Below are 23,943 nucleotides of genomic sequence, written 5' to 3' on the forward strand. Positions count from 1 at the left end.
ATGAATTCTAACATAGCAGAAGTATAAAAAAATTCACTGATTTGGCTTCAGATTCTACACTGCACTTACCCCTTAGGAAACTACTACTTATCAAGTGTGGGTGTAGAATCAAAGAGAAAAAATGCAAAATTATGACAACGTTATTAAAATATTTCTTCCTTTTCCAACAGCATTTTCTGTTTGAAGCAGGATTTTCTTCATATACTCTAACCCAAACAATATACCACGTTTGGCAGGTAGAAGCAGATGAGAATTAGCTATCTCCTATTAAGTCAGACATTAAAGGGACTTGCAAAGTGTAAAATAATGCCTCTTCTCATTATTTGCTTTAGAAAATAGTTTTTTCTTTTTCATTAAGAATGATGTTTACACGTATATTTACAGATAATGGAGTTTATCATTTTATTTTTTTAATTTCTAGTATTATATTGGTTTTAAATTTTTAATATGGTAAGTCTCCATAGACACATCCCACATAAACAAAAGTTACTTCAATTATTTTTAAGAACGTAAAAGAGCGCTGAGGCCAAAAAGTTTGAGAAACACTGCATTTTTACTATAAGCTTTCTTAAGGGCAGGAAATATTCCATTCTCATAATCTTGCTCGTATTTCTCAAGCTGTTACTGAACTACTCTAAAACCTTAGAGCTCAAGCCAGATCCCTGAGAAACAAACCAAGGGGGAAAAATACACCATGGAATTGCCCCAGTGACTGTTAATTAAACAAGTTGCATGCAGCTTGCTTGAATTTCCATAAACGCTTCATTAACATTGTGTTTCATACTGCCAGAGAATGTCTACAGTCACTCTCAAAAAATGTGAATCAACAGCTAAGATGAAAAGAATGTCCTCAACATAATTGCTGAGATTCAGTCTATTAAATATACTATTTTCCATATTTCGTGTTGGTAACATTAAGAAACTCTTCAGGACAAGAGAGAGACTAAAATGTCCACTGATACCCCCATTTTTTTCGCTTAAATGTGGTAAAATATACATAATATAAAATTTGCCATCAAAACCATTTTTATTTTTTTATTTTATTTTTATTTTTTGAGACGGAGTCTCGCTCTGTCGCCCAGGCTGGAGTGCAGTGGCGCGATCTCGGCTCACTGCAAGCTCCGCCTCCCGGGTTCACGCCATTCTCCTGCCTCAGCCTCCCGAGTAGCTGGGACTACAGGCGCCCGTACCACGCCTGGCTAATTTTTTTTATTTTTAGTAGAGAGGGGGTTTCACCGTGTTAGCCGGGATGGTCTCAATCTCCTGACCTTGTGATCCACCCTCCTCGGCCTCCCAAAGTGCTGGGATTACAGGCGTGAGCCACCGTGCCCGGCCATCATAACCATTTTTAAAAGTAGAGTTCAGTGGCATTATATACTTTCAAACTGTTGTGACTCCAATATGTTTCACTCACTGTTCAAAAAATTTTTAACTTCTTCCATGAGTCCAAAACACACAGCAAAATTTATCTACAAGATTTTCTAACAACTCTAGATAGTATTTTAAAGAAAGTAGTTGCTGGCCTGGCGCGGTGGCTCACGCCTGTAATCCCAGCACTTTGGGAGGCCGAGGTAGGCAGATCACAAGATCAGGAGAACGAGACCATCCCGGCTAACCCAGTGAAACCCCATCTCTACTAAAAACAAAAAAAACTTAGCCGGGCGCGGTGGCGGGCGCCTGTAGTCCCAGCTACTCGGGAGGCTGACGCAGAATGGCGTGAACCCGGGAGGCGGAGCTTGCAGTGAGCCGAGATCGCGTCACTGCACTGCAGCCTGTGTGAGACTCCGACTCAAAAAAAAAACAAAAAGTAGCTGCTAAAATATCCTTCCTTCTTCTATTTAGTTATGAGGCTCTTCAAAGATTACTTCCAATCAGACTTTTTATGTTTATAAAAACAATTAATTGAACAAAAGATCAGATAGTCCCAACATTCTAGTAATTGCAAATGTTCCAATACCATACTTGCAAAAAAGTTTTACTTTAAATGCCTAAGAGAAGGACTGGAGGGAATATGTCAAAATCACGAGTAGCTGCCTTGGGGTAGGAAGATGATGGACTACTTTTTAATGTACTTTAAAAAATTTGTAAAATTAACTTTTATCAGAAAACCAACTTGAGAAAGCAATAAAAATCATCAAATTACAAAATGACACAAAATACAGATTTTATTTCTCATTGCTACCAACTTTCCATTTGAGTAGCACAGACCAACTGGTTTTAGGACAACCAGATTGGGTTAAATCTGGCACCATTACTTAAAAGTTAGTTATGTGACCTTGGACTCTGATAAAAGACTGGATGGACTAATACACAAGGATTATTATTTATGTACTTAAGAATGTCAGAAGATCAGAAATCAGAAGTGTAAACTCAAAAAGTTTACTTGTTCAAATACTTACAGAGCACCTAAAACAAGCAAGTCATTGAATTAAATAATGAAGTTATTCAATACCCCATATTTATCTGCTTTCATAAAATTAACATAGGATAACAGTTATATTTTTCTATTGTTAAGTTTGTGTATTTTGGGGCTGGGGAGAAGGAACAGGCAGACAACTTTTGATAGCTTGTTCAAAGTTTCAAAAATTTATCCAAAAAGTTTTCTTTTTCCAAATAAGAATATTTTCCCGGCCAGGCGAGGTGGCTCAGGCCTCTAATCCCAGCACTTTGGGAGGCCGAGACGGGCGGATCATGAGGTTAGTATATGGAGACCATCCTGGCTAACATGGTGAAACCCCGTGTCTACTAAAAGCACAAAAAAAATTAGTCGGGCGTGGTGATGGGCGCCTGTAGTCCCAGCTACTCCGGAGGCTGAGGCAGGAGAATGGCGTGAACCCGGGAGGCGGAGCTTGCAGTGAGCCGAGATTGCGCCACTGCACTCCAGCCTGGGCGACAGAGCGAGACTCCGTCTAAAAAAAAAAAAAAAAAGAACAAAGAGGAAAAACATAAGCTGGCACCTAAAGACATTAGGAAAAAAACAGTTCAGATGTATTAAGTGTAATTCTATGTAATTTCTTTCAAAAATACCAAATTTCCAGTCAACATGAGAATAGCCCAAGCATTTGGAAAAGGAAACCTGTACATCTTATTAACAGGACTGATGAGAATGTCAAAATGGTTTCTATGGTTGATAAATATTATCAGAATGAGGGCATCAGAACTTTTCAATGTCTTCTTACTGTATATATTATATGTCAACTATATATAATTTGACATATATGTTATATATATGTAGACACAAAAAAGTGTGTATACACACACTTTAACAAGGCATCAGGAGGTTTAGTTTATTTTTACTTTATTTTATTTTATTTATTTATTTATTTATTTTGAGACAGTCTCGAGCCCAGGCTGTTTATTTATTTATTTATTTTGAGACAGTCTCGAGCCCAGGCTGGAGAGAGCTGGCACGATCTCGGCTCACTATAAGTTCCGCCTCCCGGGTTCACTCCATTCTCCCGCCTTAGCCTCCTCAGCAGCTGGGACTACAGGCACCCGCCACCACGCCTGGCTAATTTTTTTTTGTATTTTTAGTAGAGGCCGGGTTTCACCGTCCTAGCCAGGATGGTCTCGATCTCCCAACCTTGTGAGCCGCCCACCTTGGCCTCCCAAAGTGCTGGGATTACAGGTGTGAGCCACCGCGCCCAGCTGGATTAGTTTATTTTTGAACTAATGACACAGAGACTATAGCTTTAAGGTTTCTTGAGTCAATCAGTAAATTCAAAACAAATTTTGTTCAGTTTGGACTTGCAGTTCATGGAAATCATCTGTTAATTACCAAACGCTTCTTCCCTTTAAATCTACCACAGAAGAAAAAATATACAAGCCCAAACATCTGCCACCTACTACCAGTTTAGTTTATACTGAAAACGCAAAAGGGATAGAGAAAAAATTTTACATCACGTTATTTTCCCTTTTCCAAAACCAAAATACATAAATAAATAAATAACTTGTCTAAATTGAATGGGGAGCTGACACACTCCAAAAAACAGCTTAAAAAGAAAAAGTTTAAGCTCACACTGTTTTAATTCTATAAAGATACTTGAACAAACTGGCAAAACAAGTTTCGAGAAAAGAACTCAGTAACTCGCTGTGGGGAAAGCAAACTTAAACATCTGATGAAGCCTTAAAAGAAAAACAATGGGCAGACAAAAACAAAACACCTAAAACTTCCTTCAATTACTCGAAATCAAAGTGATTTTTTTTAATGAGCCCCAGAGTTATCCCGAGCTCCCAGACTTTAGTAGAAATCCCTAGGAAACCCACCCTACTCAATTTTTCTTACAGATATAATACTTTTTATTCACCAATAAACTAAAAGTTCATTTCTGAATGTTTCTTTCTCGTGTATGTTTCATTTGTTTTACTAAGCCCCGTAAAGGGAGGTTTCACCTAACCCTCAGACTCCAACTCATCTTAACTAATCCTACTGAATTCTTACTATAAATATCTATTAATGATGCATGGTATTAGGTGCCTTAAGAGCAGGGTTAAACCAAAACTTAGCTATCAGAAGAATAAACATAAGCCAAAGTAGCTTCAAGGACAATGACATGGGGAAAAATAAAAATTTAAGAAGCACTGTCCCTTCAATTTTTATCTTCTGCAATTTTTTTTTTTTTTTTTTTGAGACGGAGTCTCACTGTGTCGCCCAGACTGGAATGCAGTGGCGCGATCTCGGCTCACTGCAAGCTCCGCCTCCTGGGTTCAGGCCACTCTCCTGCCTCAGCTACTCCCACGAGTAGCTGGGACTACAGGCACCACCACCACGCCCGGCTAATTTTTTTTTGTATTTTTAGAAGAGACGGGGTTTCACCATGTTAGCCAGGATGGTCTGGATCTCCTGATCTCGTGATCCACCCGCCTTGGCCTCCCAAAGTGCTGGGATAACAGGCGTGTGCCACCACGCCCAGCCATCTACTGCAATATTTTATAGTAAGCTACCCAAAGATTCCTTGTCTATGACACAAAAGGAGGCTGTTAAATGTATTAAAGACTAAACTACTATATAGTGCTTTCCCCCTCATGATATCACACAGCTCATGTTTATTCCTTTCCAAAACCAAACCTAACATTAAAATAAAATTTATTTTCTCAGAATTATTCACATTCCTTGATTACTCTTCTTCTGGATTCTAAGCTTGAGATATTTTTTTAACATATTTATGCTCACAACTCGACCTTTGATGATATGCCTCCTATCCTCCCGATGTACTTCTCTGGCCTCTTAACTGTCAAAGAATCACTTCACGTCAAGAAAGAACACCTGGCCTGTAACCTATTCAATTCATTGGTGGGGTAGGGAAAGCTTTACAGGTGACCGGACTACACTTACCAAAAAGAGTAAATAGATTATCAGGAAGAGACTTTATCTATAAAATGCCCTTAGCACAATGTCTCCGGTTAAGGTTCCTGAGAAAATGTCTCATAGGTTATATAAACGGAGGTATAAATTTATGATGTTTCATAATTTAAATGCTACCACTGTAAAAGATGATCCTGCAGACCTTACTGAAAGACTTGATCTATTCTAGGCCAGAGCAGCATGTCCAACACAAGAAAAAGGGACAAGGGGGATTACCTTAACTATCTCAGACCTTTATTTTTATCCTTGACATTATTTAGTAATTAATTTCTGTAAAAATGAGCAATGAAAGAAACTGACGTAAAATACATACAAAATTCTTACAAGAAGAATTTGGAGAATAACTTCCCCACTATTAATACCTAATAGAAAAAAAATGCCCACAAAACAGACAAAATTATAATCAATTATTTTAACACTAGTTAAAAGAGAATATTGAGAATGATACACAAGACATGAAAGTATAGCATATGCCTAAGTTAGAAATAAAAGGAGTTCAGAAAATAATTCAAAATAAAAGAAAAAATAATTTCAAGAAGAAAAGACTAAACAAGAAAGAATACAAAATGGAAAAAAATGCCACAGATGATACCTTATAACAGAGATCAGCAAACTACAACCCATACACCAAATCTGGCCCATCACCTATTCTCATAAATAAAATTTTACTGGAACACAATCACACTCATTCATTTACATATAGTCTCTGGATACTTTCACAGTATAAAAGCAAAACTGAGCAGCTATGAGAGGGACCATATAGATACAAAGCCTAACATATTTACTATCTGGCCATTTACAGAAAGTTTCCAACTCCTGCCTTAAGAAAAATAGAAGATGAAAGGAGAAAAAAAAGTTAATAAAAAAAGAAGATTTTGTTTTTAATAGGATTCAAAAGAAAGTGACAGTTATCAGGGGTTGGGGACAGACAGACAGTTATAGTTTAATGGGTACAAGAGCTTATTTAAGATGACAAAAAATGTTCTGGAAATGGACAATGGTGATGGCTGCATAACATGGCGAAAGAACTTAATGCCACTAAATTGTACACTTAAAATGGTTAAAATGGTAAATTTTACATATATCTTATCACATTAAAGAAATGGAGCAAGTAACAAATTTAGAAGAGAGGCAAAGTTTCAATATACATAAAAAGAAAAGAATAATAAAAAGTATAATTTGAGAACTTTTCTGAAATAAAATATCTGAAACTATGTAAAGAAAAGGCATACCACATACCTGAGAAAATATATCTAGAGAAACAAACACCAAGACATACGTAGTAGAATATCTGGTCTTTAATGGAAGAGAAAAAAAAAAAATCCTTTGCCTATCTAGGAAAAAAAAAAGGCTAAGGGAAAGAAACTCCCATTCTTATCAGACCTTCAACATTAAGAGCTCTTAGCAGGTCCTTGAGAACCAAAAGTTGTCAAGTATGGAAGAAATGATGGCCAGATACAACATACAAGAGGTAAGTAAAAACCCTATAGTTCTTAGATTGAATTGGAAGTATCAATATTAGTTAATGAGGTAGATTAAAACAGATTGTCAGAATGTCTAAAAAAGCAACACTCAGATGTATACTGTCTGTAATAGACACACTTTAAATATAAAGACAGACTGAAGGTAAATGAACAGAAAACTACCACGCACAGCATAAGAATACTGAAGTGGATATAGTCACATGTGATACAATGTAGCTAAAAGTCATAAAGATTTTCTTTTTCTTTTCTTTTTTTTTTTTTTTCTTTTCTGAGACGGAGTCTCGCTGTCGCCCAGGCTGGAGAGCAGTGGCCGGATCTCGGCTCACTGCAAGCTCCGCCTCCCGGGTTCACGCCATTCTCCTGCCTCAGCCTCCTAAGTAGCTGGGACTACAGGCGCCCGCCACCTCGCCCGGCTAGTTTTTTGTATTTTTTTAGTAGAGACGGGGTTTCACCAGGTTAGCCAGGATGGTCTCGATCTCCTGACCTCGTGATCCGCCCGTCTCGGCCTCCCAAAGTGCTGGGATTACAGGCTTGAGCCACCGCGCCCGGCCTTTTTTTTTTTTTTTTTTTGAGACAGAGTCTCGTTCTGTGGCCCAGGCTGGAGTGCAGTGGCGCGATCTCCACTCACTGCAAGCTCCGCCTCCCGGGTTCATGCCATTCTCTCGCCTCAGTCTCCCGAGCAGCTGGGACTACAGGCACCTGCCACCACGCCCGGCTAAATTTTTTTGTATTTTTAGCAGAGACGGGGTTTCACCGTGTTAGCCAGGATTACCTCGATCTCCTGACCTCGTAATCCCCCCCTCTCGGCCTCCCAGAGTATTGGGATTACAGGCGTGAGCCACCGTGTGGCCAATCATAAAGATTTTCATAGGATACGCATGAAAATTTCTATAACTTGGGGCCAGATAAAAGTTCTTATGCAGGTGATAGGTCAGAGAAAGCAATAATCATAAAATAAATAAATTAAATTTAAAACTTCTGTTCAAATGACTCTCATTAAGAAAATTAATCAGTAATCCATAGCCTCGGAGGAAATATTAGCATATTTATCCCACAAAGCACTAGTATGCATAACATATAAAGTACTCTTAAACTCAATAATAAAAGATAACCCAATAAAACTGAAGTGTGTCCAGTAAAAAAAAAAAAAAAAAGAATAAAACTTCATAAAAGATATATAAGGCCAGGCGAGGTGGCTCACACCTGTCATCCCGGCACTTTGGGAGGCTGAGGTGGATGGATCACCTGAGGTAAGGAGTTCGTGACCAGCCTTTTCAACATGGTGAAACCCCGTATCTCATAAAAATACAAAAATTAGCTGGGTGTGGTGGTGGGTGCCTGTAATCTAAGCTACTCGGGAGGCTGAGGCAGGAGAATAGCTTGCACCCGGGAGGCACAGGTTGCAGTGAGCTGAGATCACACCGTTGTACGCCAGCCTGGGCAACAAGAGCAAAATCAAACCACCACCATCAAAAATTGTTGATGGGAATGTAAAATGGTACATATACTTTGGGAAAAAAAGGTGTTGGCAGTTTCTTATAAAACTGGACATTTACCTACCCTAAGACCCAGAGATTCTAATACTAGGTATTTGCCCAAGAGAAAGAAAATCCATGTCCACAAAAAGGATTTCATAAGGATGTTCACTGCAGCTTTATTCATAACAGCCAAAACTGGAATCAGCTTAAGGGTCTATCAACTGAGGAAGGAATACACAAACTGCAGACTATTCATATAATGAAATCTACTCAGCAGTAAAAAGGAACTACTGATACATGTTACAAAATCAAGAACATTAGGCTGAGCAAAATAAGTCTTACAGGAAGAGTAAATACCGTACGACTGCATTTATATGAAATTCTAAAACAGGCAACTCTTATTCTAGAGTGGAAAAAACGTCAGAACGGTGGCTGCCTGAGGGAAAAGGGATAGTGACAGGATTGAGATAAGGGGTATGAGGGAACTTTCTGAAGTTTCTATAAGGAAAGTTATAATTTGAGTTACACAGGTATCTGCATTTGTCAACACTCAGTGAATGTACACTTAAGATTTGCAGATTTCACACTAAAAGATAAATCTTTACAAAAATACTGAACTTAATGATATGCATATTAGCATATTTAGAGAAGCTGCACAGATGCCTACCATTTACACTGATATGCTTTAATAAAAAGATGATTGATGGATAAAAGAACATATATGTAGGAATACACATGTAATAGAAATTATACAGTATTATAATTTATGTAAGCATTTCTCTATTGTTGAACAGTTGGCTTGTTACCAATTTTTTTGCTATTAGCAATAAATTTACATATCATCTTACAAATAGCTAATTTGTTCTTTAAATCATTTGCTTCCAAAGAGTAGTACATTGAGGTAAAAGAAAGATATAGACACTTTGCACATCTTTCTAACTAAAAGTTCTCTCTAAACTTTTTTTTTTAAAGAGGTACCTTAAGAAAAGTGTAAGGTTTTAAGAAAACACTAAGTAAAATGTAATCCAGTTTATAATCAACAATTTTAAGTCTGGGAAGATATTTATGAAACTAGGTCCCTTTCTTCTATTACCAAATTAGACCCTTCTTAAATCTTGAGACAGGGCATTTGCTTACAAGTAATATTAAGGATCTTGCCAGGCAACGAAAAGTGTAAGATAATTCCCACTCTAAGACTGAAGCATTCTGACTCATTTTATTACCCACTGATAGGCAACAATTTAGAGTATATGGTGACTTTTAACAGGAACAACATTTGTACAAAGGTGAGGAAAAAAACAAAAACAAAACAGACAAGCATGGCCATGCTGAAAAATCCAGAGAAGAGTCAGGAATGAGTTGAAAAATCTCTGTATTGTTAAATATGTATGGTAGTGGATACCATAAAAAAAAAAAAAAACTGGTTTTGATTTTAAAATACCTCACATTACCTATCATAATCCAAGTAGTATATGTTAACAGGAAGCCCATTTCAAGATTTCTTCGATTTCATGTAAATACTATAAAATCTCAGAATTTAATGTTTTACTAAAGCCTTCAGAAAAAAAAAAAAGAAAAAAGACCTCATTTGAACATTTCTATAAAAAGAGAACTCATCAGAATATATGGGTCCTTTAACAAAAATGTCACTACTAGATACCAGACTAAGGAGGTATCACTCTCAATTGGTACTATTTATAAAACTCTTTTGACTGCTGTACTTCAAACAATAGAAAATCAGGGTCAAGGACCATATCTGTGGAAGAAAAAGTCTCATATAAATTCTAGTCAACAATAAAAGAATGGATCATCTTTACAAAGCCATCTTAAGAAGACAACAAAAATGGTATTTTGAGAACCTGTATCAACAATGTAAACAAGATTTTGTCTTAATTGCGGATAGGATGATTCCATTACTAACACAGTCTCTAAACCATATTCGAAACAAATTATCACAATCCAAGATAGGATAGAAAGGGTTCCTAATTTTCCTGCTGGAAAAAATATGGTTATTCTTAACGTAATATAAATAAAGTGATAGGGATTTAAACATGGTTTCATACCACATCTGAGATCTTTACAAATGATTTCCAAATGCCACATGCTCTCACTTAAATAAGTGGGAGCGAACCCTTGAGCACACACGGCCACAGACAAGGGAATGATACACACTGGGGCTTACTTGAGGGTGGAAGGTAGAGGGTGGGGGGAGGCCGAAAATCAAAAAACTACCTATCTGGTACTATGCTCATTGCCTAGGTGATGAAATAAACTGTACACCAAAGCCCCCAAGACTTGCAATGTAACCATTTAACAAACCTGCACATATAACCCCTGAACCTAAAAGTTGGAAAGAAAACAAAATTGTTTCATTTCATTCCACAGAACTATAAACTCATTTTTAAATAGAAACAAAAGCATGAGTTAACATCATCCCTTCCAACCTTTGCTTGGCTAGCTTGGGCTCACCCTTTTAATACCTGCTTTAAAAAAAAATCTACCTAGAAGGACTTCCTTAACTGCTCTAAAACAAGGATAAGAGCTCCTATTACATACTGGGACAGACAGTATAATGTATGTTTCCTGTCACTCTAGATTAGACACTAGATACTTTGCAGGTTTTTGTTGTTGTTGTTTATGCTTCCCCACTAGACTGTAAGCTCCATAAGGCTTACAGAATGCTTGCCATTACACAATTGTGTCAGTATTTAACATCCAATCATCTAAGTACACTAAAATATTTCTGGAACAAATAAACCGTAATTTTTAAATTTTTTCATTCAAGGGATTGTACCAATTTCTCATTTTTAAAACAGCTATTCCATGACAATTCAATTACTATCATAATAACTGGTCACTGATAATTCTTTTCATTTCTCAGTCTATACATGATAAAGAAGACTAAAGTTTAATAAAACTTTAATGTTATGCATTCAATCACGGAAGTGTTGCAAACTGACTACAGTATATTATGTTTTCCTATCATTGAGAATTTTATTATTGTGTTTTCCACAACTGAGCTAAAAATTTTCTTAAAAAGTCGATTCAAGGTTAGGTTCTCATAACTACAACATAATTACGGTACTGTTTTATTGTTTACCTTCTAGCTAATCTGGATGTACGTAAAACTCTGAAACAGAATAACAAGTAACTATTGTGGCAAATAGAAGACATGTGATTTGAGAAACAAGCACTATTTTGTGTGACTTATCCTAAATACATTAATACACATAAGTACAACTATCATTTCTTGGTGATTACTCATAAAGCGGGATGGTGAGAAATAACCTGATTGGTGAAACAATTTGTTAAAATAGTCAAACTTGGAATAAAGTACGCAAAAGTAGACACCTCTGTTGATTTATAAAATCAGACTTAGGCCTTTCATTTAGCCTAAAGAAAAAGAAATGCTATTTCATCTAAAACAAGCAAGACCCTTGAGCAAACAAATAGACAAAAGTCTGTTTATGATTCAATTCACTGCCTTCCTAGTAAGTAGTGTCTGTATATCAAGAATGAATCCAGTGACCTAATAATGATTTCCTTTAAGTGTTTCTTATACCACAGGTCATGACCCATTAATGGATCACAAGCAGCATTTGCTAAAAATGAAATCAAATAAGATATAAACTATCAGAGGGCAACATATGTATTAAGGGAAAGTATTGTTTCCAGAAGCTTTTGATTCAGTTGCATATGTGACAATGTAAAATGTATTTCTAAGTATGGGCTACAACAAAAAACATGTGAAAGCTAGTGTCTTGCATATAAGCCCCTCCCCATTACTATTTCTCCCAAAAATCGGGAACTCTACACTTCAATTACTCACAAAAATGAAAAGTGACCTTAATCCAGGGTTCTGACAGTTTAAGTTTGATTTCACAAGCTCTAAAGTCAAACTACCTGAATTCAAACTCAATTTCTACTATTTCCTGAGTGAATCTGGACTTATTTAAAAGATCTATATATGCTTCACTTTTGTCATCTGTAAAATGGTTAATCATATCTCCCAAGTGTGGTAAAAATAAATAATACTACAGTGGGTCAGCACGTTTTACTATTAACAGAACAAACTGAAGAAGTGACACATATATATATATTAGAAATATAAGAGAAACTTAACAGAAGTTATCTTTGGTGTGTTACCTTTGATGTTTGTGAGCGTGTGATGCCTTTCATTTTGTATTTTTCTGTCCTATTTGGGACAATATATGTATTTCTAATATAATGTTACTAATGTATATAACATTATTACCTATATGTTTAAAATATCAACAGTAAGTATCCAGGCAGTCAGATTATAGTCCTTTTTCTTTTACAGTTTTCTTTATTTTATAAACATATTATTAGGTGTCTTTGAGAGAAAATCATCAACTATTTGCAAAAAAAAAAGACAAGTGTGAGGTCCAGGGCGTAAGAAATTCACAGTTTTTGAGGGAGAACTTTGTGCCAGATACTTCTCACCAAATGCTCGCACAACATCATTTTATGATTTTTGCCCATGAGAAAACTGAGGCAACTGACACAAGGTAAACGGTCTGCTATACAACAAATAATAGTGGCCACAATATCAAAGCCTGTATTTCTTCTGTCATCATATAATGCATCCAAATATTGTTCTCCAGTTGTTTCATACTGGCATATTTTGGTCTCCCCATCTAGACTGTAAACTTCTTTAAAAGAAGGGAAACTTTCATAAACTTCATTTCTGTCTTTCATTGGGTTACTAAGGCTACAATAGATGCTCAAACATTTGCTAGGTTGTATTAAACCTCTTTTGGTCTGGACTGTCCTCAAGGGACATACCTTTGTAAAAACAAAATAGCACACAAACGACAAAATTACTCTAAAGCTGTCCAAATCTAACTTTATTCCTGCACACCGAAAACTAAACTGTGCAACCACTGAACAATTTCTTGGATTCATTTATCCCCCCCCAACCACGCCCCCATCACCCAGACACCATCAAAAGAAAGGCACCTCTAGTCTTCTGGTGAGGTGTTGAAGAACCATGACCACGCCCCCACTTTGTCCCATCACAATAACCTGTTTTCTTGTCCTAACTGGACCCTGCACCCAAACCCAAAACCCTTAATAAACAATTCAAAAGTCGCTGACCTGCAGCGAAGTGCAGGGGAGAAGACTTCCTGCCGGCCATGTCCTTTGCATTTACGTTTGCCGCGTCCACCAGCCTCTTTACCCGGGACACGTCCCCATTGCGACAGGCCTCCAGTAGTTCCCGTAGGGCCCCGCTCACTGCTGGGACCCCTGTCCCAGGTCCTGCTGCCCCAGGCCCCAATGGTGCTGTGCTGCTAACTCCGGCCGCCTCGGGGCTCTCCGCCAAGCTCGATCCAGGCGAGGATGGAGAGGAAGATGAGGAAGAAGTCGGGGAAGAAGAGGACGACGGTGAATTGTTACTGCCACTGCCGGCTGGGTTGGGAGCGACCCCAACGGCAGATGAAGTAGAAACCGCTGGGACCACGGGAGCGGCGGCGACGGTACAGATTGTGCTGGTGGTATTGCAACAGCTGGTACCGTCAACCGGGTCCGGGGATCGGGGCCTGTCGGGCGGATCCCGACTGCCATCCCCCTCCGGCAGCGCTAGGCCGTGCCGCGGGGAGGCGAAGGGGGCCAGGCCGCTGGCCGTGGGAGAGGCTGGGGTGGTCCCTGGGGCCAGGCCAGGGCTGAGTGGGGGAGGAGGTGGCGGCGGCGGCGCTGAAGCCCCTGGGGCGGGCTGGAGCTGTTGTTGATGATGGTGGTGATGATGCTGAGAGCGACGCGACGCCGCCATCTTCGGACTCCCCTAGCACTGTCACTGCGGCAACGGCCCCCACCGCCCGCCCTCACTTCCGACCGTCGGACCAATCAGCATCCAGCGCACAGGAAATGATGCTAGCGGGGTAGGAGGGGCCAAAGAGAAAGAGGGAAGTATTGGGAGCTCAGGGAACAGCCAAAGGAACGGGGCGGGGCTTTGTCACTGAGAGGCGGGGTTTGTGACGTGGTGGCGGGCCGGCTGGAGAGATTTGAATGCTGGAACCAGCTCCTGCCTAGATGAGAAACATTTCCTGCATTTCTCACTTTCAGTTGGCTTGCCCTGCTCCACTCTGTTTCCCTCAGTCTCCCTTTGCTTGCTTCAGAGCCAGCTGTTGAGATGCAGCTCAGAGCAAGCAGAGAATGTGTCGATTATCATCTATTAAGCGTCCTCGTCTGAAAAATGGAACTAATAGTACCAACCTCACAGAATTATTAGCGGGATTAAAAGAGCTAACATAGACAAAGCGCTCTGCCGGTAAAACACAACTATAATTAGCCCGTTGGTAATTTTTAAAATTATAGTATTTCTTTTCCAGGTGTGCTCTTGAGCTCTTGTCCCTTCCCTATAATTTTTCTCACACTATGTGCTTTAATTCCTCGTTTTTAAATGCTGGTTTAGATTGCTAGGATTGACATTCCAGCTCTGCCATTTGTTGTGTATATACGAGCTAGCTATTTCATCACTCTGCCTGTTTTTCTCTGTAAAATTGAAATAATAGTGCAATAAGTGTGAATTATTAAAATGATTTTTTTTCCTATTCTGCTATTTCTGAAATTTTATTTTTCACCCTAAGTTTAACTAATTATGATATATTCGTTTCTTTTGAATTCTAGTTTAGCTTAGCCTCTCCCACATCCCAAAAAGATAAAAACCTGATTGCTAGGCTGGTCTCGGTGGCGCATGCCTGTAATCCTAGCACTTTGGGAGGCCGAGACCAGCGGATCACTTGAGCCCAGGAGTTCGAGACCAGCCTGGCCATCATGGTGAAACTCTATCTCTACAAAAAATACAAATACAAATTCGCTGGGCAAAGTGGCACACGCCTGTAGTCCCAGCTACTCAGGAGTCTGTGTTGGGAGGATCACTTGGGCCCGGGAGGCAGAGGTTGCAGTGAGCTGAGGTCACACCACTGCACTCCAGCCTGGGTTATAGATTGCTGTCCATTACTCACCATCAGGTGCTATTTTTCAGCAACTGCTTTTTCTGTCTTGCCCCTACCTATGTATACTTTTTTTTTCTGCCATCAAAAGATGTATCCGTGAATGAGATAATCCCATTGAAGACTCCATACCTACTGTTCAATAGTAAAGCAGGCATTATAGAAGCATACACAAACAGCATTATTCCAATAGAGTGAACACAGATGGAAATTCTATGACCTAAGAGAAACAAGATTTAGATGAGTCAAGCAGAATATTAAACCAGGTGATAAATTGTTTCATGTGTTCATTGTTAAATATGATTTATGTGATGTTAATATTCCCATTCAAATAAATAGATGAGTTTATTTGGGGTTACTAACTAAATACAATAAGGTCAGGAACATAATTAGTATTACGAATGGCATTTATTTTCATGTAATCTGGGGTTACAGATTATAATTCTTAACATTATCCAGCTGTCTGATAAAATTGTGCCATTGTTCACGGTAGACACCTAACAAAAAGTGTAGCTGGATAGGAAAACTCACATCAGTGCAACTCACATCAGTGCACATCAGTGCATCAGTCCACAACATTCTTCTTCATGCTTCTGTTTTTTAATCTTAACTTCTTGATGTAGAGCAGAGAACCACTGAGAAGAGGAGGTGAACTAACATGATATGTTAGATGTCCATAACATGCCATGTGTCCCCTAAATAATGGCCTCCTGGAATGGGAGGCATAAGAAATATCTCATCTGGTCTCCCAATGGCCAGTTACTCATAGAAAGTAGTGATGTTCAGACTTATTCAAAATGCATCTGTTGTATCAGTACCAAAAAAATGACAATAAAATAAGGAAACCTCTGCTGGATAGGGATTTTTCAAAACTAAATTGCCAGCCAGGTGCAGTGGCTCATGCCTGTAATCCCAACACTTTGGGAGGCCGAGGCAGGCGGACCACGAGGTCAGGAGTTCCAGACCAGCCTGGCCAACATGATAAAAACCCCATCTCTACTAAAAATACAAAAATTAGCTGGGCGTGGTGGTGCGTGCCTGCAATCCCAGTTACTGGGGAGGCCGAGGCAGGAGAATGGCTTGAACCCAGGAGGCAGAGGTTGCAGTGAGCCGAGATCGTGCCACTGCACTCCAGTCTAGGTGACAGAGCAACACTCTGTCTCGAAAAAAAAAAAAAAAAAAAAAAAAAAAAAAACTAAATTGCCTGAAACTGTACTGGAAAACCATGTGTGGAAATGCAGTCAATCAGCTGGAAATTGCTTTTTCCCCTCCAACAGAAAGTAGGAAAAGTACTTAACATTAAGTATTTATGAAGTGTGGATTTATACCGACTAATGTCGAGCTCCAAACATGAAAGGCCACATGCCATTACCTAATCTTCTGTGGCTAAACACAATTCCATGAGGAATGCACTGTATCACAGTGGAAAGAGCAAAGCTTGGGGTCAAACAAACCTGGGCTTGAAAGTCACATCTCTGATTACTAGTTGGCTAATCTTGATAGATGTGCTTCCCAGCCTAAAATTTTGACTTTAGTGTAGCACTGTCATGAGGATTTAAAGCCTAGATGTTTTATAAGCACTCTTTGAATGTTAGATCCGTTCTCTTACGTGGCATGCATAAAGTGTTAACATGAACTCACAGCCACTATTGATAACTTTCCCCTCACAACTTCCTTTGTGACAAAGATAGGGGCTGGGAATAAATATCCATCATTCTGCACATAATGGGAATCTGAAGCAAAGAAACATTAGGTTTAATTCTTTCCTCATCTGATAATTCAGGATTATTTATAAACCCTATCTCTAAACTATTGTTGATCACAGTTATGTCATATCTTATTTTCATAAATGTTTTCACAAAAATAGTATCCTGGCCGAGTACAGTGGCTCGCTCACACTTATGATCTCAGCATTTTGGGAAGCTAAGGCAGAAGATTGCTTGATCCCGGAAAATCAAGATCAAAGATGAGCCTGGGCAACAAAGTGAGACCCTGTCTACACACACACACACACACACACACACACACACACACACAGAGTATACTCAAGTACTACAAAAATGGGGGCACATAGCACTCTCTTAGGCTATACTGTTGACACAAAAGAAAAGCCACCAACTCAAAGGACACCGATCTTTTGGGCTGTGTTCTGATGTTTGCCTTCTTATCCTATGGGGATCGCATGGACACTCTGAAAATCACACAATCAGGAACTTGCACAAGTTCCATATTTCAACTAGAACCGGTGTGTCATTCCATCTATATACTTCCCATTGATCTTCCACCGTATTTGGTATTCATTCTGGTAGTATTTCTACTAAGTCTAGTTATTCTTTGATCTCCTCTGCAAATCCACGAGCACAAACCAGAGCTTGGTTTGGCTGAGGCAGTGTCATTTCCTCATTTTGGTCTTACCGAAATATAATTAGTTATTTTTATGTCAGAAATGCCTATGGTGCCAAGGGCCCAGATTTCTCTATAAAAGCGTTGCATTCTCTTAGTGTTGAAGTTCCATCCAGAAACCCAGGTGAATTTTTACAAAACCACAGATGGGCAATGATGCCAACAGCTGCAATCGTACTAACAACCTTGTATCAGAAAAAGCTTTACTAAAAAAAAGGCAAACAACTTATTACAAGACAGCAAAATTATAGCAATTTAAAGATATCCTCTATATCAGTTTCCTAGCAACTCCCCCATGGAAGTTTCAGTAGCTTTATAAGAAAGCTCTTACATACCAGGGTCGTCTGGCTGCTGCTCCAAAGACATCTGTAGCCCGTACTGAGATAACTTGGATTTTCTCTGACTATCATCTGTACACTTATAAGTAGTTGGTTTAATGTGAAGTGTTAGTTCCAGGCAGAGAGTTAGTTCTGGGCAGAGAGGTGGTTAAGAGTGTGGATTCCACATACAGACTGCTTGGATATGAATCCTAGCTTTGTCATTAACTAGCTTCATATGATTAAAAGATGTTACATCATACATTTTAACAGGAATAAATAATAAAAATCTATTTGCTGTGCTTTAAAAAAAGAAGATAAACGAGTTTTCCCACCAAGAATGTTCCTTTCCTTGTAAGCTTTTTTTCCAAAAGTAATTAAAATAATACAGGCATACCCCATTATGGATTTGCATATGACTATATCACTCAAAAGAGATAAACACCTGCCCTCCCCCAAAGTCATAACCATGTTTAGAAAAGCCTCAGAAAGTCCTGAAATGCATTGATATGGAAGGGTATAACTAGCCAACAATGCATATATAATGATGTAATGGCTTATGTAGATGGATATAGCTAATCAGAATAGAGCAGATGCAACTGCAAACCAAGAGACTGCAAGGCACCCAGAGGGCTCACCCTCCCCAATCAGAACAGGGGGACACCCACCAAGCCATGATGAAAGTGGATTCCTGCCACTGCTTAAGGGGTCATGACTACCACATACTGACCGTGAGGTGACTCCAACCAGTGGCAAAGACTGGGGCAAAGACCTCTGCCAGCAGAGACTCTCAGAACTACCAGCTGAGAATGAGTGGCAGCCAAGCAGTGAGAGGCATTAATCAATCCCCAAACACATGGTATGTGCCTTCCACCCAATATCTCCTTTTACTTGCTTGCTGTTGTTACTTGGCTTGTTGAAAGAAGGAAATGAGTGAAAGCTGTTTAAGTGGTGTATGCGTGTAATTTCTCTTGGTATTACCTATTCCTCCATATCCTGAACCTAGGTCTTTTGATGCTGAGTTGCTCAGAATAAAACATTGTACAATCCAAGATAAGTCATTTAACCTCTGGTATGGTTTGGCTGTGTCCACACTCAAATCTCATCTTGAATTATAGTTCCCTAGTCCCCATATGTCATGGGAGGGACCTGGTAGAAGGTAATTTAGTCATGGGGGTGGTTGGGTAACCCTCATGCTGTTCTCATGATAATGAGTGTGTTCTCATGAGATCTGATGGTTTTATAAGGGGCTTTTCCCCATTTTGCTCTGCATTTCTCCTTGCTGCCACCATGTGAAGAAGGACCTGTTTGCTTCCCCTTCTGTCATGATTGTAAGTTTCCTGAGGCCTCCCCAGCCCTGTGGAACTGTGAGTCAATTAAACCTCTTTCCTTTACACATTACCCGTCTCTGGTATGTCCTTATAGCAGTGTGAGAACAAACGAATACAACCTCTTTGTAAACTCACCGGCAAAGTAGAGACACGAAGTAGAGACATTAATAGTTGTTCTGAGAAATAAATAAGTTGATATATGCCAAGTGCAGTAAACAGTTTCTGGCATGTGATAAATGGAATGTAAGTGGCAGCTTTTATTGTTATCAAGAACAGGGATGGGATATACTTTGTATAAAGGTTGCCTAAGAGACACTAGTCTTGTCTGCCTAACAACATGCAGGTCTCCTTTTACTCAGTACTGTTGTTATTTGGCTTCCCATGCATGCTGCTGCTTTTGCTTTACAGCGTCTTAAAGGAAGGTCTAATAAGCTTGGAAATGAAAAGAACCTCTTATATTAAAGGAAATGCAAATAGTCCCTTCTGGCTGTGGTCAGGATTTAGAAGAGGCAGAAACTCTACAAAGGAAGGCACCTCAGCCTGAGGTGGGCAGGTTTCTCTCAAACATATCCTGCCCCACAGTGCTGAGAAACCATCTCTGTTGTGTGGGAAAGCACCACAGCTGCCAAGACCACCTCAAGAGAAACCAACACAGCCATCATTCCTGAAGTCCCTGTGGTCCAGGATGTTTGCAGAAGGAACATCCCACAGAAGATGAATTTACAACCTTGAATCACCACACATGCGAGAGGGCCAACAACATGAGAGAAAAACAGAAAACCTAAAAAAATCAAAGACTACAGATAATACAGCAATCCACAATTTACTTTTATATCCACATTTAAGGTGGGCAGAATAATGGCACCTCAAAGATACCCAAGTCCTAATCTCTGGAAGCTGCAGATACGTTACTTTATGTGGCAAAGTGGAAATAACATTAAAGATGGAATTTAAGGTTGTTAATCAACTGACTTTAGAACAGGGAGACTTTCCTGGATTATGTGGGTGAGCCTAATGTAATCATCAGCATCCTTATAGGTACAAAAGGGAGACAGAAAAGGAGGTTGAGAGTAATACCATGCGAAGACTCAACCAGCCAGTGCTGGCTTTGAAGATGATAGAAGAAGCCACAAGCCAAGGAATGTGAGCAGTCTCTGGAAGTTGCAAAAAAAGAGGAAACAGATTCTTTCCTAGAGCCTCCAGAAAATAACTCAATCCTGCTAACACCTTGATTTTAGCCCAGTGGTACCCACACCAGATTTATGACTGCGGAACTGTAAAATATATTTGTGCTAAGCTACTATGTTTGTGATAATTTATTACAGCAGCAAAAGAAAACTAAAACATGGCTTCTTTGGAAAATCAGGTGATATGAAGCCATCGGCCTATTTTTATACAGGACAATAGACCAAAGTGGCATAGTTTCTGACACTTGGTATTACCAGAGGGCAATTATTCTGCATTATTCCTTTTGTTCATGTACATCTTTCTGGCTTTACTCAGTTGAGAGGCTGGGTATACTAGCTCCCTATAGCTGCTATGACAAATGACCACAGTGCCTTGAAACAGTACAATACAAATGTATTCTCCTACAGTTCTGGGGCAGAAGTTTGGAGTCAGTTTCACTGGGCTAAAGTCAAGGCATCAACAATGTTGGCATCTTATGGAGACTTTGGGGAGAATTTTCTTCTGGGAGCTTTGAGTGGAAAATCTGTTTCCTTGACTTTTTCAGCTTCTAGTGGCTGCCTGTATTCTTTGGCTTGTAACCTTTTCCTACAACCTAAAAGCACATCACTCAACTCTGCTTCCATCCCATCAACTTCTGTTTGACCCTGACTACTCCTACTGCGCTCTTAAAAGGACCATTGTGTTCAGGCCTGGTGGCTCACGCTTGTAATCCCAGCACTGTGAGAGGCCAAAGTGAGAGCATCACTTGAGCCCAGGAGTTTGAAGCCAGCCTGGGCAACATGGCAAAAACCTGTGTCTACGAAAAATACAAAAATTAGCCAGGCATGGTGGTGCACCCCTGCAGTCCCAGCTACTTGGGAGGCTGAGGTGGAAGGATCGCCTGAGCCTGGGGAGGTAGATGCTGCAGTGAGCCAAGATCACACCACAGCACTCCAGCCTAGGCGACAGAGTGAGACCCTGTCTCCAAAACTGATGGTGACGTTGGACCCACCCAGATAATCCAGGATAATGTCCCATCTCAAAATCCTTAATCACATCTACAAAGTCCCTTTTGCTGTATAAGGTAGCGTTTGTGGGTTCCAGGAGTGAGGATATGGACATATTCAAGGGCCCACTATTCAGACTACTACAATGAGATGCCATGGCATGCCTTATATGAAGAGGAGAGAGATGCTTGTCCTAGGGTGCAAATTTGGGTTGCTTTAGCACATGGAAAGACAAAGCAGATGATAAAGCACCATATTCAGTCAGAGAGCTGTAATAGAGTCAGTACTGTCCTTGTGGATAATTTAATCCGCTAGGACTCCGATCACCCTTTTCTTCCACAAGACATCACACTGGTCCATTACATTGATGATGACATTATGCCGATTAGATCTAGTGAGCAAGAAGTAGCAACTATGCTAGAGTCATTGGTAAAACATTGACATAATAATAAAGGGTGAGAAAGTGATTCCAACAAAAATGTGGAGACTTCTACCCCAGTGAAGTTTCTAGGGTTCCAGGGGTGTGAAGCATGTCAAGATAGCTCCTGTAGCATGAAGGAAAAGTTGCATATGGCCCTTTCTTCAACTCAAAAAGAGTCGAACCCTCTTAGTGAAACTCTGAGGATTTTGGAGGCAACGTAGTCCTCATTAGAATGTGTGACTCCAGCCTATTTACTGAGTAACCCCCAAAAGCTCCTAGTTTTGAGTACAGAGCAAGAGAAGGCTCTGCAACAGATGCAGGCTGTCATGCAAGATGCTCTGCCACATGAGCTACGTGATTCAGCAGATTTAATGGTGCTTGAGGTATCAGTGGCAGAGCAGGATGCTGTCTGCACCTTTCGCAGGCCCCTCTAGGTGAATCACAGTGCAGCTGCTTGGAATTTTGGAGCAAAGCCCTGCCATCCTCTGTGGATAACTACTCTCCTTTTGAGAAATTTACGTGCTATTAGGCTTTCAGTACTAGAGACTGAACACCTACCCATGATCACCAAGTTACCGTCAGACCTACACTGCCCATCATGAGCTGAGTATTGTCTGACCCACCAAGCCATGAAGTTGTGCATCCACAGCAACACTCCATCATCAAATGGAAGTGACAGTTATGAGATCAGGCTCAACAGGCCCTGAGGGCACAAGTAAGTTAAATGAGGAAATGGCCCACATGCCCATAACTCTCACTTTTCCTACGTTATTTTCTCTCTCCCAGCCCAAATTTTTGGCATCATGGGGTGCTCCCTAAAATCAGTTGACTGAAGAGGAGGACATTTGAGTCTGGTTTATAGATGTTTCTTCAGGATATGCAGGCACTATCTGAAAATGGACAGCTGCAGCACTGCAGCCCCTCTCTGGGACATCCCTGAAGGCCAGTGGTGAAGGGATATCCTTCCAGAGGGCTGAACTTCAGACAGTAAACCTGGCTGTTCATTTTGCTTGGAAGGAGGAATGGGCAAATGTGTAGTTACATACCAATTCATGAACTGTGGCCAGCGGTTTGGCTGAATAGTTAGAGCCTTAGAAGGAACCAGTTGAAAAATTAATGACAATGAAACCTGGTATGTGTGTATATATATGTTTGTGTGTGTATATATATGTGTGTGTGTATATATATATAAATATATATATATATTTTTAGATGCAGTCTCCCTCTGTTGCCCAGGTTGGAGTGTAGTTGCACAATCTTGGCTCACTGCCACCTCCACCTCCCAAGTTCAAGTGATTCTCCCACCTCAGCCTCTGGAGTAGCTGGGACTACAGGCATGCACCACCAGGTCCAGCTAAATTTTGTATTTTTAGTAGAGAGGTGGTTTCACCATGTTGGTCAGGCTGGTCTCAAACTCCTGACCTCAAACAATCTGCCTGTCTTGGCCTCCCAAAGTGCTGGGATTACAGGTGGGAGCCACCATGCCCAGACAGAACTCTGGCATATAGACAGTGATATGGTTAGGCTTTGTGTCCCCACCCAAATCTCATCTTGAATTACCGTCCCCATAATCCCCTCATGTCAAGGGAGAGACTAAATGGAGGTAATTGAATCATGGGGATGGTTTCCCCATGCTGTTCTCACTATAGTAAGTTCTCATGAGAGCTGCTGGTTTTATAAGGAGCTCTTCCCCTCTTCACTCGGCACTTCTCCTTCCTGCCACCTTGTGAAGAAGGTGCCTTGCTTCCTTTTCACCTTCCGCCATGATGGTAAATTTCCTAAAGTCGCCCAGCCATGCTGGACTGTGAGTCAATTAAAGCTCTTTCCTATATCAATTACCCAGTCTCCAGCGGTTGTTTACAGCAGTATGAAAACAAACTAATACAGTAGGCTTCTCTGGATAGGAAAAAACCTGAAGACATTTGTGCACCATGTGAAGGCTCACCAAAAGATGGGCTCAGCAGAGGAGGATTTTAATAACCAAGTGGACAGGACG

The 23,943-nt window shown here is 40.1% G+C and overlaps 1 protein-coding gene across 1 annotated transcript in view; it reads right to left on the reverse strand.

The window, feature by feature from the left end:
* TNKS (tankyrase) overlaps positions 1-14,216 on the reverse strand; it is a 224,016-nt gene extending 209,800 nt beyond the window's left edge. Inside the window, exon 1 of the mRNA XM_007961676.3 lies at positions 13,446-14,216. Coding sequence (XP_007959867.3) covers positions 13,446-14,118 — 673 coding nt within the window. The 5' untranslated portion in view covers positions 14,119-14,216. The remainder of the gene's footprint in view (positions 1-13,445) is intronic.
* Positions 14,217-23,943: the final 9,727 nt, after the last annotated feature.

The sequence above is a fragment of the Chlorocebus sabaeus genome, chromosome 8, assembly GCF_047675955.1.
Source record: "Chlorocebus sabaeus isolate Y175 chromosome 8, mChlSab1.0.hap1, whole genome shotgun sequence".
In the NCBI taxonomy this organism is placed as follows: domain Eukaryota; kingdom Metazoa; phylum Chordata; class Mammalia; order Primates; family Cercopithecidae; genus Chlorocebus; species Chlorocebus sabaeus.